This window comes from Mugil cephalus, chromosome 7, assembly GCF_022458985.1.
Source record: "Mugil cephalus isolate CIBA_MC_2020 chromosome 7, CIBA_Mcephalus_1.1, whole genome shotgun sequence".
Classification (NCBI taxonomy): domain Eukaryota; kingdom Metazoa; phylum Chordata; class Actinopteri; order Mugiliformes; family Mugilidae; genus Mugil; species Mugil cephalus.
The window spans coordinates 27,360,604-27,376,610 of record NC_061776.1 but is presented as its reverse complement, the minus strand read 5'-3'; the positions used below and the strand labels follow the sequence as shown (position 1 = coordinate 27,376,610).

The window sequence follows — 16,007 nt, the reverse complement described above, 5'->3', positions numbered from 1 at the left end:
GGCCAGTTTGGTGAAGAGGGATGATTGCAGCAAAGGAACAACTCTTGAACTTCTGCTCCTAGAGATCAGGTATTGGTGTGTGCCATTGCTAAAAGGAGCTGGTGGATAACTTTGGCCTGCCTCAGATCTAGCAGAGCTGATATGATAATAACTACTGGCTTTAATAATAGTAGATGTTCTTGAGATAGAATGCCATTCATCATGCTCTGTGCCTGAATAGCCACGTTTGCATATGGCAACTTTTGTCGTCTGCCCAAGTAATTAAGGAGATGTTCATAATCTGTTTAGAGGTTTGCATGCAGTCCCAAAGCTTTCAGATTATTGGTCTAGTGTATTCTGCAGGCATTTATACCAGCACCATTTATTTATTTTCCAGATCCAGATAAGATATGCTCACAAACTGTTGGTCACATGTTAATACAATGTAGAAATACATTGGCAGCCTTTGGTATCCATTCAAAGCACGCTCACTTTGATGGATTACATGCATAAACATGTTTCAAGAAAGTACTGAGGCACTTGACTGGCAGCTATGACAAGATCTGAGTTGTTTACCCAACTACAACAGTGTGATTTTAGATCTGTGCAGTATAGTATTCTGTAGTACGCATGGGTGTTTGAACAAATGATGAAAGGATATAGAAAGCTGAAAATATGCATTAATATTACTAGGGTCATCATATATAGCTATATAACTAGCAAGCTAGTCTGTATTGTTACATTGTTCATCTATACATTCAAATTCAAAGTATTACTTTGTGCAACAAACCTAGAAGCAAAACATCTGCCGCCGCAAATGCAAAATCCAAAATGTTCTTGAAAGACATATATTTTATTGAAGAGGTGGCTGAATGACAGATGTACAAAAATATACAAAAAAAGGTGACAGCCATCTGTATTTCTTTGGGAGACTAAGGTATTTTAATAACATGACTGGCTGATTCACAAAGTACCTGTGTGCACAATCATCTAGTACCTTTCTATTGTAGTGTTTAAATATTTCTGCTCAGACTTTGATTGAATGTACTCTAATCATAATTATAGCCTTTCACACTGAACTACTGTATGTTCTCTGGGTTTAGTGCACTCATACTTACATTGTCAGACCTCATGTTGATTATTCTTCAGACATCATACTGGTGTGCCATAACCGCTTATGCGACTGTGATTTCTGAAGTGGGGCTGCAATTTTGTTTAGTTTTGTCTGTACTCTATACTTGCAGATACATACGTTTTTACTACTTGACCTTTTCGTGTCCAGTCTAACACAACAAAAAAGACGGTTGCGTGATGTGTAAAGCCGTTAATTTTGATTGATGATCTGATTTTAGTATGTATATAACAGTGTGCCAGCTACAGTCTGCAGCTGACTGCAGACACAAAAATTGCAGGTACTCTCTCAGGAATACAGTTTGGTTACAGTGGAGACAAGCAAGCTACAAAAAAAAAATAAATAAATGTGAGTAAAAAATCAAAATAAGAAAGGAATGTTCTGTTATTGAGTGTAGCACATTCTTGCCAGAGGTACATATTCTGTGGAATCCTGGGCACCCGCAAATTGTAATTGTAATTTGTGCCACTATATTGAGCCTTGTTGCCTGTCAACAATGAGTATATTGTTTGAATGCAGGTGGCCAGACACTACTGTGAGACAACTAACTCATAATTACATGATTTCTTCTTGTATTTATATAGTTAGGAGATAATTGCCAACAATTTACAAACAAGTATACTGAGATGAAGTGTGTGAAATAAGACTTTACATATTGGTGCTTCCATAGCAACTCCTATTTTTCATATATTTATTTTATTCAGAAACTGGTAATTATTTGTTTTAATTTGTTTATTCTGTACTAGTTAAGCTAACATAAGCACAGTTGTATGATATAGTGATTCACTCTACACGTCGGAATACTGGGCGAGGATTCACTTGGAGGTATTTGCAGAATATAAATACACTGCCCGAAAAAATTAAGGAAAATTTTCAATATATTCATAGTATATATTCATAGTATAGCATCAAGTCCTTTAAACATTTGGGATATTGATCTGGTCTCTTAAGTAGCAGAGGAGGTTGTTCATCAGTTTCAGCTGCTTTGGTTTTAATGAAATTAACAACAGGTGAGACAACAAGACGACCCCCAAAACAGGAATGTTTTTACATGTGGAGGCCTCTGATATCTTTCCCTTCTCATCTTTTCTGTCTGTTTTTCATTTTTCAAGTTTTGCATGAGGTGATGCGTGGACCCTATAGAGGTTGCACAGGCAGTGTAACCCCTCCAGGATGGCACATCAATACGTACCATTGCCAGAAAGTTTGCACAGTCTCTAGAGCATACCATTGACTGCACCCATGCCTGAACTAAATACAATAGAACATCTCTGGGACATTATGTTTCAGTCAATCCAATGCCACCAGGTTGCATCTCAGACTGTCCAGTGGTCCAGATCTAGAAGGAGATACTCCAGGACCCCATCCGTCATCTCATTAGGGGCATGCCCTTATGTTGTCAGTTATGTATACGAGCACATGGAGTCTGCAAACATCAGCAGTGGAATTTCAACAGAATGGACTAGCCTGCTGCATCATTTTTTCCACGTTCATTTCCAGTCACCCAGTCCGTATCAGAAGAAATATCCAGCATGATTTATTTCCTGTTTTCAGTGTACATTGGGTGGTTATTGCTGTAAAGATGTACAACATAAAAGGTATCACAAAAGCTACCTCTGGCTGAGCCCAGGTGATTTTGGTGCAGAATACTCACTAAGTTTGGTTGCCAGCACGGTGATTTTGTGCTGAACAGTTGTCTCTCTGTCCAGGTATTCATTAGTGGAAATGGTTCCCTCAACGGTGTCAATGTCAAAACAGCTGTCAGACTCTGTCTGCCATTCCAATGAATACCTGCACAGATTAGATCGGTCCATTGGTTAAACATCAGACAAAACAAGGACATGGAGGCTAACACAGAGAGACAGACAAACATTCACACTCACACCTAAATTTAGAATCACCAATCAATCTAACGAGCATGTCTTTGGACAGTGGGAGTTAGTTGGAGCACCCAGAGAGAACCCACACAGACACAGGGAGAACATGCAAACTCTCCACAGAAAGACCCCAGTCTACCGATGGATTCAAAACCAGAACTACATACTGAGCGCAACATTCTGTCCATTACAGGTGAGTTAAAAATGTTTTCACATGTTAATAAGCCCAATTACTTAAATTCAGTCAATTTAAGTAATTTGTATAATAAGCTTGAAATATCCACATCCCATATTTCTCTTGTCTCTCCCTTCATGCAGGACACCGAAAAGGAATCACTATCCTAAGAAACAATCTGAAGCTGTCAATGAGAGAATGACCTGTCAACCTTTTTGGAAAACATAAAATGAAAGTCTACTAATGGAGAGCTGTGATGGATTTTTTTTCTTCAAATATGTTCAATCATTATCTAACATAATTTATCTGAATTTGATTGATTTCGCCAATATTCATGCATTAGAAGTGAGACAGTATAGTTCACATCTAGTGAGTGGTCCAGTCCTTCGTACATTTTCAAGATTTTAAATCAACACAATGGAGGAACAATTCTAATTTAGACACAAACACACAAAGCATATTGGCCCATTTGGTTTCTGAAAAGATAAATTGTGTCTGAAATAAATATCCATTCTGGTTTAGAGTCAGTTCTTATTTTTTCCCTCTGTGATTGAATTTGACACCAGATCAGCACTAATATAGACAACGAAAAATTGGCAACTAGGAACCAGCAGACCTGTGTTAGTCTGGCTGACTAGAAAACCTAGGATATGCATCGCTCAGTTCCCTAAGTACACACTACCAAGAATGACTTAGGAGAACTGCCCTTAAACATACCCTATGTTGATACAGAAGAACGGCGCTACTGCTACTAGCAAGACAATTTTCCTGTGTTTATAACCAACAATATACAGGACCCATTTAGTGGCCATGTCGTGGGCTTGGCTTTACCTCCTCTTTTATTCACTGCCTTTTGTGGTCCCCTGTTTATCTTGTTGTCTGGCTGTATGAACTGCAAGAATAGTGCTCCAAACACATCCCCTCTCTAATCACCCAATTAGCATGCACACCTGGGGTTCAGCTCAGCACTTGCAGTATATATCAAACCTGGCTTCTTCTCCAGTCTTCCCAGCTCATTCTGTCATCTTTAGTAGTACTTCAGTGCCCTAATGACAACTTCTTTTCATCTTAGTTCTTGATGTGATGCTGCTCATGCTTAAAGTATTTTTCTGTGCATATAGGTATTTTGTGTGCAATACTCAGCCCATGAGCTGCTTCTTAACCAGCCTGCAACTCAGCATTTACCTACTGCCTAAACTCTTGCACCTCTTCAATAAATCTCTTTAACCATCTTCTTGTTCCTGTTCTGTATTTGGCTCCTTCCTGTTTTAGTTTTTAGTTAGAAACACCAGTGACCCTAACCAGCATGTTCTCTTCAGTGCCGATGCAAGGGGAACATGCAAACTCCACACAGAAAGACCCCAGTCAACCTGGATTCAAACTCACAGCGAGGCATCAGTGCTAAGCACCACATCACTGTGTCGCCCTAAATACTCACCCTTACAAGCCTAAATGCATCGTTGGAGATACGTTAAAGCATGCGGTATTTGTATCCCTTAACTCACAGTGGTTTTCTCTGTTGACAAAATTAGTGTAGCTGAACACTGGGAAGTTGTGCTTTTTGTCTGGAAGAACTTTGTGACATCTCAAGGGTATAACTAATTTCGTTTTTACCAACAAATTCCTCCAAACAACTCTCTCTTCCTGGTTCTCGCCAATCTTGCATCGCTCCCCAACCTTCATCTGACATCAGTGGTGCGTCATAATTACCGTAATGGCAGCTTTTTTCCCCCTTTCTCTCTCAGAAAGTGCAACTTTAAAGTGTTCAGCCACACTTTAAATTTTGTCGATTAGTCAATCACGGTAATTCAAATACTGCAAGGTTTTTTTAATGCGCAATCGTATGTTCAGATATTCAGGTCATTAAGGGTTAAAGTAAGTAAAGTAAATACTTAAATATCTCAGTAAATACATAGCCTTTCAAGACTAGAAATCCTTTCTAGGAAAACTAAATGGAGCACACAAACGTTACTGGCATCATTTCCTTCTTTAAAAGTACTTAACAGCGCTTTCATGGTGTATAGGATGTTGTTGAAACCTCTCCACAGGCCAATAAAGATCATGATACCTGACAGCGCTGCTGCTGGCATCCAGGTCATGAGCCGTCAGCGAGCTAATGATGGTTCCCGGAGGAGTGTCCTCGTACACTTCTACCGTGTAAGAGGGCTTGGTGAAGACAGGAGGCTCATCCACATCCAGAACATTCACTTTGACTGTCACTGAATCCTTGAAGGGCCCCAGGTGGAGGAAACGAGGGTCCAACTGTGTGTTGGAAGCCTCCACCTTGAAAGTGTAGGACTTTTTGGTCTCATAGTCAAGAGTCTGTGGAAACAGAATAGACGAAAAGAGAAACACGGGTAAATCATTAGAGAAAATTGTTTTTTCAGTGCTAGTTTTCATTGTTCAGAGTGACTGCTACTTAATTAAACCCTGTTTCTATAGCAACACAATCCAAAGAAGCCTATAGAGTTCTCATGGGTGCTTATATTGTACTAATCATATGATTTATGTATGTTCAATCAATGATAAATTCAAAAAAGAAAAGAAAGAAATGCGTATTTTGAGCTCCTCTCTTCAAATTTCTTCATTGACCCTAATATCCTATAAACCTAATATATATACAGTGCATACAGTGCATACAGTCTGGACTAGGGTTAATTAAGTTGAACCAATTAAAACATGAATACAAAACAAATCACAAATGTACACGGTGTTCCAATTAATTTTACATGATTGTGGTGTTGTGGACACCTTCAGCTCTCTCAGTACATTTACAAAATTAGGGACTTTTAATCATCTTGTACTATTTACAGATGCAGATCTCAGAACATGTAAAGCATGAGTGCAGTCCAGATATATAAACATCGTATGTTTACATATTCTGTGCTCCATAGAATTAAAATAAAAGTATCACTTCAACTTGTGAAACACTGCACATCTACCCAAGAAACAAATACTTATTTTTATTATTTATTTTATTATTATTATTAGGAATCGGCAAAACATTTTACAGAATGAGCTACCACAGTAGTGGGAGATGAGTTGTCTGGAGATTAATCAGATGTACTATAACAGTTGTCAACCCAAATGAGACAGAAAGGAAGCAGTTGTTACTTGACATAAGAGTAAATTGTAGGAGTGATTGTACAATTCTGAGCACTTGAAGCAGCACAATGACTAATTTTTTAGTGATTGTTCACCTGCCCTTCATATGTAATCTTCTATTGTGCCTAGTGTTCATCCGTCTAAAAGCATCAGCAATCCTCTTAGACTGTGGAACTGCCTGACCTACAATGATAAGGCATAATATTAAGACCCCCTTCCTAATATCATGTAGGTCTCTCTTGTGCCTCCAAAACTGTTGTAACTCATCAGAAAAGGGACAATATGCCATTCTTCACTCACACTTTCTTTGTTACTTTCTTTACCTGTTATTACACTCACTTTCCGGTTCTTTAGGTTCAGTAGTGAAAACACATCCATTCTAATACAACATTCCTTCATGATAACGTTTATGTTTATGTTTATGTTGAAACTGCATCGGAACAGTAGCAATTAAGCTGTATGACTATTTTGGAGGTGTTTGTGGTGCTGTTAAAATGGATTGAATTAAGCAATGTTTCTGTCATTTAATCCACCAACTGAATTGAGATTGTCAAAATAATACAGACATGGTTTGGTACAGCACAATACAGTTTAATAGTACGACAAACCACAGCATCCAAAATAAAAACACAGTTGAATCAACTGCTCTGTCAGGTACTAGTTCCTTTTGCTTAATACTGTATCATAACCTTACAATGCATTAGTTTTCACCAATGTACCTAATGAACTGGAAATAAAGTCATAACATTATGACCACCTTCCTAATATTGTGTAGGTCAACCTTGTGTCTCCAGTTTTGGAGAGTTGTGATTCATCAGAGAATGGACATGGGTCTTCTGAGGGTGTCCTGTGGTGTCTGGTAACAGAATGTTGTTAGTGGGGGTCTTTGGGTCCTATGGGTTGAGGGGAGGGGCCTCTGGTCAACACCTTGTGCTGTTCTTCATGTTTTTCGAGGTGTTCCTAAATAGGCTGCATCCTGCTGGGGATAGCAAGGAGTGGCATTGCTATGGGGTGGGGGTACCTGTTCTGGTCTAGCTGGGTTTTACATATCAACATCCACATGAATGCCAGGTTCAAACGTTTCCCAGCAGAATATTGGATTCAAAATGTCACAAGATGGTTAATGTTACTTACTACACTTGTCAGTGGTTTTAATGTTGTGGTTGTTCAGTGTATATACATAATTAAGGAACAATGCAGTGCCTAAACTTATTCCAAAATCACACCAGTAGCATGTGAATCCCAAATCTAGCATGTCAACCTGAGCAGTCTCACAGCTCATTGAATCTCTTTCAACTTTTTCCTTTTGAACAGTGAATCTTACAAAGGAGTTTGGTGCACATGAAAAAGCTTCATATCATCACTCTGTTAACCTGTTGAAATTGTCATTTTCCTTCTATAAAAAATATCCCAAAAAATCTCCTCTTTGATTTACTAGAACTAGTAAGAACTAGAACTAGTTTTGGAACTAGAACTCTGGTCTTATACATGCACTGAATGTGAAGGCACCAGTTACCATTGTTGGCATCTATGTTGTTTGCTAGTAGTTTTTTTATCACTGCAGCACATTGCAACTCTTCTTTACTAATAATACAGAAGTGTCCTGGATGGCAAGGGTTATAATATATTGAATGTTAATATTCCAAAATACTGTACAAGGACTACCTCTGCTACCTCTGCAGGATATAGATTAATCTCTACAAGACTCCTGAAAGTACTTTATCTGGCACCAATTTGTGAGCAGTACATCAGCTGCAGTTACCCTTCATCAGATTTTACATGTACACTTTAGTCAGGTGTATGTATCTATGGCAGATGTATGTTTATCCCGTTCTTCCTGCTTCTCTCTTCTCTCTTTTTCTGTTTCTACCTGGCTGACCTCAAGCAAATGGGTGCCCCAATATAAGCATGTGTCTTCCTTTTAAAGGAGGTTTTTTTCTTCATCTCAGTGCTTGCTCTGGGAGTTCCAGGCTATGGGTTCTGTGAAGCATTTTGTTCTTGTATTAATGACACTGTATAAATAGAATTGAAATTGAAACCCCCAATTCATGTCAGCTTCAAATAAAGGCTTGTTACCTTCTGCAGATAAAGAACAGTAAATCAAACGTTATATACAGTAGTTCTCATTTGAATTGTCGTTATGAATGATCTCTTTATGTTTTAATTTATTAATAAATAATTGTAATAATAATAAACTGGTTTTGGGCTAAAGGGAAAACATCAGTCAATATATGCCTCAGAGCCCCCCAGCTAGCCAGGCTAGCTGTAAAGCAGTATGTAAGTGGTTAAGTGTTCCTGCGCTCACTATCTTCGCAACTGGTGAAAATACAGAGTGTGTTTTCTATAAAAGTTCACTTTGGAACAGACCTGACCATCATTCAGTATTCTGAATTAATGTCCAAAATACCATTTTTTACAGAGTTTTGCAGAACAGTCAGTCAAATGTTTGACAATGATGAGTCAACAACGGCCTCTTTGTCAACAGCTTGTCTAATTCCTGAAATAAGAGATGTCTCTTGCAAAGTTGTGTGCTCAGAAAGTAGCTGTCATGTCTGTTACTGATTTAGAGGACGGTCCAAAATAAAAGCCTCCCAGCCTTCTGCTGTTAAACTGCTTGATGTGATGTGACGTGTGCACAGTGTGTTCTCTGCGGGTGTGTACGCAGGCGTGATATGAGGTAGTAGCTCAAGTTTTCTCCTTATATACCTTCTTTTTAAAAGAGCTTTGCTCTGAAATCAAATTACAGGAGAATACCTTTATGAGGATATTCATTAAGCTAGTAAGGTTGGTTTACTCGGAGTATACATCGATCAACATTATGACCAGAGAAGTAGACAACATTGACCATCTTGCCACAATTCAGTGTTCTGCTGGGATAATTTTGGACCTGACATTCATGTGGATGTTACTCAGACATGTAGGGCCCACCCCACACCAGGCAGTCCATCCCCTGATACAGACACACACATAACAATGCTTTAGGAACAACTAAAAAAACATGAAGAACAGCATAAGGTGTAACCTTTTTGCCAGTTGCCATAGGACGCCCTCAGAAGTCCATTCTCTGATCTGTAATAACTGCTTTGGAGGCACAAGAGAGATATACAACAGTATTAGGAAGGTGGTCATAATGTTCAGGTTTTATAGAAAACATATACCAGCCTTCATTTATTAATTGGTTGTTTCCTTTCCACTTCCTTTGTTGCTTTTGCTTTTATCTACTCCTTCCTTTCTTTTTGTTCCTCGTCCCATCCCACCGACAAATAGCACAGGTCTTCTGTAATCAGAGGAACCAAGTGGCTGACATGGCAAAATGGACAATGTTCTGTGTGTGTCAGGCATTATCTAGACTGATAGTTTTGTCCAATTGAAACTTAGAGAAGCAGTAGGATGGGAATTACTATCAGATCAGCACATTTTTCACACACTGACAGCACACCACTAGTGGAATATTGGTGTTAACAAAAAGCGCCTTTTTAGTTTAGTCACTCAAAGATAAGTTGTCAGACACACTGTATGTTTTGGGGAATTAAAATAATTGTTTGGCATTTTTTTAGTAATTTGCTAGATTGTGTGTGAGCTCTGGGTCTGAGATAAAGAACAGAGGTAATATCAATGACACTGTTGACATGGTTTTGTTTTAGATTTCATTATACTACTATATAGGATATAGGAAATATCCTAATGTTGCACAAAGAGACGTCTAAACAACGTATTTTCCATGTCATTTTTGCACGTCTAATTTGGGTCGCCTGAAGGTGCAGACTGTTACTCCGGATGACGTCTTTTATTGACGTCTACTGAGCATCCATTCATGACGTCTACAGTAAGTCCTAGTAAGAACATGATTATTTGTGATTAAACATTATTTTTGAATAAAAGTAATGTTTTTGTTTGTTTTCATTTTCCTGAAACTATTGTTTCCTGTTCTTTTCTAAGATAGTGTTAACACAACAAAATGAATAAAGGTGTACCTCAACCTCTATTGAATTGAAAGTAACTTAAGGTTCGAGTAGGCGGTGTCGTCTGTGCTCAAGGGAACGCGAGGTCTTTGATGGCAGGATGGATGGACTGTGTGCACTTGATGGGACCCAGAGGGAGTGTGTCTTGAGAAGAGACCTGGTTCATAGGACCACAGTATGTCTGTGCCCGGCTTCAGACTCTACGGGCAGACACACTCTGTTGACGTTTACATCCTTCCCTCACACCATCCGATGACATGATCCATGCTGCTTGAGTTCGAGTTGACGTAGAAAAGGCATCCACAAAGACCACATTTGGACTACAAGTAGACCCTATAAGGATGTACTGTAGATGTCATGAATGGACGTTCAGTAGACATAAAAAAAGACGTCATCTGGAGTAACAGGCTGCACCTTCAGGTGACCTGATTTAGACGTGAAAAAATTACTTGGAAAAGATGTTGTTTCCTTCTCTTTGCGCAGTGGGTACTTCACCAGTAGAAAGAATAAGTATTTCAATGACCAATCCAACTTGATTGTTACATTTATGTAAGTATTAAATTCCATAGTTGACATCACTCTCTAACACTGTTGTGACTATGACAGGACTTTTTTTAATGTCCAGCTTAAGGCTTTAAGTAGGTAAATTTACCTTTTTCAAGACAACGATTCCCTCTTGACTTTGGTCGTTCGAGACAATGTCAAACATGTTTCCCTCATCTCCTGGGACAATAGCATATTCCACCAGTGCATTACTGCCAGCATCCATATCATGGGCTCGAATCCGACCCACAGATGAACCCACTGATGCCGATTCTGGCACCCGGAGATGGAAAACACCTGAAGATCAAAAATACAAGAGGGAAAGAAACTATTTAAGGATGCTCAAATCCTTTAAAGACTTCATTTTAATAATAAAAACAAAACTATCAAATACTCATTCACCCATTCAAACAAACAGACAGTCTCACATCAGTCAAGACTTCCTTACTCTTCACAAAGCGTGGCGGGTTGTCATTAACATCACTGAGGGTTATGTTAACAGTGGTAGTGGACGCCAGCCCGCCCAGCTGACCTCCCATGTCCTTGGCCTGGAGAAGAACCTGGTATTCCTCTTTTACCTCGCGGTCCATGTTGGCCAAAGCTGTTCGGATCACTCCTGGTGGACGAGAGGTTTGTGACACATTTTGAGATTAAAAATAAAGAAATAAAAGTTGTTGAAACTGCAGGTCATAAACCAGCTCTAAGCAAAGCTGCTCAAGGTTTCACCACATTTGTGCTTGCTCTGGGGGTTTCAGGCTTCTGTAAAGGGTCTTGTGGCAGTCATCAGGGGACCACTTACAGTGCTTGAACCCGTAATGACTGTAAAAAAAAAAAAAAGAAAGTGCAACAAATGCATTCCATATAATCTAGAAACAGAACCCCACTGTGGAGAAGAAGAATCTACTGCCCATGACAGTCTGCTGCTGCCACGTGTACAAACTTTGATCCAGAATGCAGAGATGTCATGTTAGATATCATTTACAGTCCACAGTCATGACATGGATGATTCACCAGGGTAATTCACAAACAAGTCATAGGTCCGTACTGTGGATCCAGTCACTGACACCACAACAAATCCTAGCTAAATCTAAGAAGCGCTGGATGTAAGTGGGCTAAAGAGGGGGAGGCAACAATGTTACGCAGTAGTAGAAATATCTAAAAGACTTCTGATCTGAGTTTCAAGCTGCAAAATAACACGGTGACAACTAGTGACGCGAATTTTCTGATCAAAAGAAACTGCACCACCTAAAAATTTGCAGGTTTTGATCTATCTGTGGTTTTAGTATTTACACTCTTCCTTTTTTTAGTTCATTTAGCCTATTTTGTGTTTGTGTTTACACACACATAAAACAATCACTTACTGTGGTTTGACATCCCTGCAATCTTTTTGTTATGATTAACTAAATGCTCATAGTTAAACTAATTCTCAGCCAAAACCAAAGGTTAAAGAGTATCAATTTTGTGTCTTGTATTCATCATGAATGAAAAGGAAACCACTCATAGAGTGGCTGCTGATGCGAATTTGATGATTTCATCAGTAAAGACACCCTTGTTTCAGGATTTTATTTTGAGCATTTAACTCAAGCTTTTAATTCTGCACTGATGAGAAGCTCAATAATGAAGCATGGGTGAAAAAGAAACATGACACTTGGCTGAGATATCTGTTGAAGGGCAGAACTTCTTTACATTGTCTTGGCGCCATTTTAGCATTCAGGTAGTGAACGGGACTAAAATGAAACTCAAAACCACTGGCTGCATCGCGACAGGCTGAATTTGTATGCTGTCTAATGGGGAGTGAATGCAGCAGTGGGTTCATAGAAAGTTCCCACTTCTGTTAATACAACTGTATGAATAATTCTTCAGTTGTGATGGAGGCTGTGACGTTTTAATGTGAGTTTCTCTTGGCTGACCTGTCTTGGGATCCACAGAGAAGTAGGGCTGGCCGTGAAGGATGCTGTAGACGATTCGAGCGCTGTTGCCGTATGTGGGGTCATCGGCATCTGTGGCAGTCACCTGTGTCACATAGGTTCCTAAACACACAAACAAACACACACACACATAAACAACTGATGTAATTACGGGTTTTCTTCATCACATCAAAAACTTCACTGTCTCATAGAATAGCGCTTCCCATTCCAGATCACATAAGATGATGATGTAACATTACAAACAATAGGGTATATTTGTATTCCACAAGCAGGCAGAACTTGTCCATTAAGGTGTTTTAGTTCTGTTAGTCACTCGGTTTGTTGGGAGCTGTGATGCATTAACATGAGTCGTCGTTCCATTACTGCTCTGATGCCGACTCTTTTTTTCCTAACAGATTACATCCCAAAAAATTTTGTCAGTGTGATTGTGTTGCTTATTTATTCTGTCCTGGTTTGTTTGTCTTTATATGTTTTAAATCACATATTTTATTTTTATTTTCTGGTAAAACATAACCAATGTGTGCAATTGTTGTGTATGGGACTCCGTTTCATGAAAACATAAAATAATAATAATAATAATAATAATAATAATAATAAGTACCTGTGAATGTGTTAAAGTCAACAACTGGGAAATGTGATTTATTAATATATGAATGGAATTTTCAAGGAGACAGGATTGGATTAAATATAACATAAGATTGTTCCAACGTAAATCCAATAAGGGGAAACATCTTTGTCCATTTTCACTAAAATCAGCATGGTATTGGCTCTAGCTTTAGAAAAGTAATTATATAATATATTATCTAATATAACAACAATTGGTTAAAATTAATGTGTTGATTAAAACCACTATTGACTTTTTTTATTAATATAAACATAAAGGTGATTTGTATGTTGTACACTCCAAGTTAAGAGAATTTCTCCTGTTCATACAAGGAAAAATTCTATGAGAAACAGCCTGGAGCTGTAGAGGTACAATTGAAATCCACATATCTGAGAGGAAAAGCAAACAAACAAAATAAATAAATAAAAGACCTTGAGACCAACTAAATAAATAAATGGCATCTATTCTTAGCGAGTGGCTTCTGATAGTAAGGATTATGTTTTTATCATATGGATGTTTGTGCTGCTTGCAGCCCTGGTTAATCCTCCTATACAGTGTGTTGACGTGTTAGTGCAACAAACTAGAGACATGCTGGGGTCAAGCCTGTGAGCACTTTGGGCTTTAACTGAAGCATTAACAGCTTAAGGCCTAAAGACCTTGACTGTTAAATTACCTCTCAGTAATGGTATTTAGCAGACAGATGGGCCACTAAGCCTGGCTTAGTGTACTACATGTGTCCATGCGAGTGCAGGTGCCACAACTACAACTTAATATTTCCGAGCAGACTGCAAAGTGATAACCTAAAAATGCATGTATGATACAGACGTACTGATTTACTGCCTTTTTCACGTGCTCTTAAGCTATCTTTATTTCCTTCCCCGTCAAGAACTAAAAGCTATCTCACAAACCAGACTATACCGGTAAGAGCAAATGAGTGACTGAGTGTTCATATGCATTTATTATTGATTTAAATATTGGGGGACACCAGGATATAAGGTGCAGCACAGTTTATTCAGGGCATCCTGCCTTTTCTACTGCTTCAAGCATTCATGTTCCCTGCTTTGGTTGAAAATCCAACTGTATGAGTGTCACCATGGCAACAAATTACAAAAATGCGTAAACAAGTTTCTAATCATTTTAAATGCCTACAGGTTAATTTCTAAAAATCATTTAGCTGTGGTCAGTCCCTGACCTGTGGCATGTGGCATTTTGAGTTTTGGCTGGACTGGACCTCATGAGACATGAGAGAGAGTTGGAAAGATGATATATGGGTGTTGTTAACTGTAGATTAGATTAACTACATTTACTAATTACTGTAGACTGCTTAATTACAAATTTAAATTACTATTTTAATATCATGTCATAGTAAACTCTGAAACAGTTCAGTTATGGATTAAAGTGTTTGAAGAGCTTGCAAAATAATAAGATTCAGTTGAAACTCTCCAACAGTGTGTACGTGTAGAGTTCAAATCATTAGTTGATTAAAATGAAGTACCAACAAAAATCTATTTAATCAGACATTTCACACATTTCCTGGTATTAGTACTTTACTATCTTTCTCTTTCATTTATTTCTACCATTTAAGCATATTGTTAATGGATGAAAACCAAGGAGGATGCAGGATATACAGAGTTGATCCTTTCTGTTTGTTGCAACCCAGTTATATATCATCAAACGCTGACGGGCTGCCATGATTAGTATTTCAGAGAAAGAAGCATGTCAGAAGACTGTCAAGTTTCACATTATTATTTCTTGCACTTTTCTATAGTTCATGGAAGTTAACAAGATACTAAAAAGGATAAGTACACAGTGCTACAAAATGAGTGGACTCCTGCCTGTGGACTTGACTCCCAATGGGTGCATCTCAGCTTGTAGCAGTCTTACCTGTTGGGGACATCTCAGGGACGCTGGCACTGTAGGGACCATCAAGGAACCTTGGCTCATTGTCATTGATGTCTTGCACCTTGATGATGAACTCAGACTCTGGCTCCAAAGGGACACTGGTGTGAATGTCCACTGCTTGGGCCTTCATTATGTAGAAGGACTTTTCCTCCCTGTAAAACATAAGGTATTACTTTTACACACAGAGAAGGCTCAAATATATAATGGAACGACTAATTAACAGGAAATATATAATAATTATGTAGTGGGGCTTTAAGATATCTGTCACATGGTATTTTGGTGTTTGCATGGTTTTATGTCAGCTTGTAGAAATTCGGATTATTTGATACTATGAAACATACAAACAAATAAAATGGAATCAACTTTACAGCTGGCCATATGAGTGTCAAATTGCTTTGCTACACATGAAATGAACACAAAAACAAACACTCTACAATTGATTGGAGCAATGAGAGCCGTATAAAAAGACAATGATTGCTCTTGTCTTTGTCACTTTCTATCTCCCATTCACACACATACAGTGACGTGTACATACACAGGCAGGAATACATACATACAGTATATATATGTGTGTGTGTGTGTGTGTGTGTGTGTGTGTGTGTGTGTGTGTGTGTGTGTGTGTGTGTGTGTTTGTGGGTCTTTTCACATCTGCAACTGAGGTTGCCTTCATTGTTGGGATGCCATTGTCCTTGTTTGTTCATGTGGTCCCTGTAGAAACTCATAATGTAATAACGGCTCGTAATGTAATAACTTAAATGTAATGAAAGTTCATAATGTAATGATCATGAGCGAATAACATA

General features: G+C 38.5%; 1 protein-coding gene across 1 annotated transcript in view; it reads right to left on the bottom strand.

Annotated features, from left to right (window-relative positions):
- The window catches only part of cdh12a (cadherin 12, type 2a (N-cadherin 2)), a 64,886-nt gene that overhangs the window by 15,067 nt on the left and 33,812 nt on the right, over window positions 1-16,007 (bottom strand). Inside the window, exons 4-9 of the mRNA XM_047588446.1 lie at window positions 15,190-15,359; window positions 12,684-12,803; window positions 11,222-11,389; window positions 10,883-11,070; window positions 5,232-5,485; window positions 2,766-2,902 (exon numbers count right to left, since the gene is read on the bottom strand). Of these exons, the coding sequence (XP_047444402.1) occupies window positions 2,766-2,902; window positions 5,232-5,485; window positions 10,883-11,070; window positions 11,222-11,389; window positions 12,684-12,803; window positions 15,190-15,359 (1,037 nt within the window). The remainder of the gene's footprint in view (window positions 1-2,765; window positions 2,903-5,231; window positions 5,486-10,882; window positions 11,071-11,221; window positions 11,390-12,683; window positions 12,804-15,189; window positions 15,360-16,007) is intronic.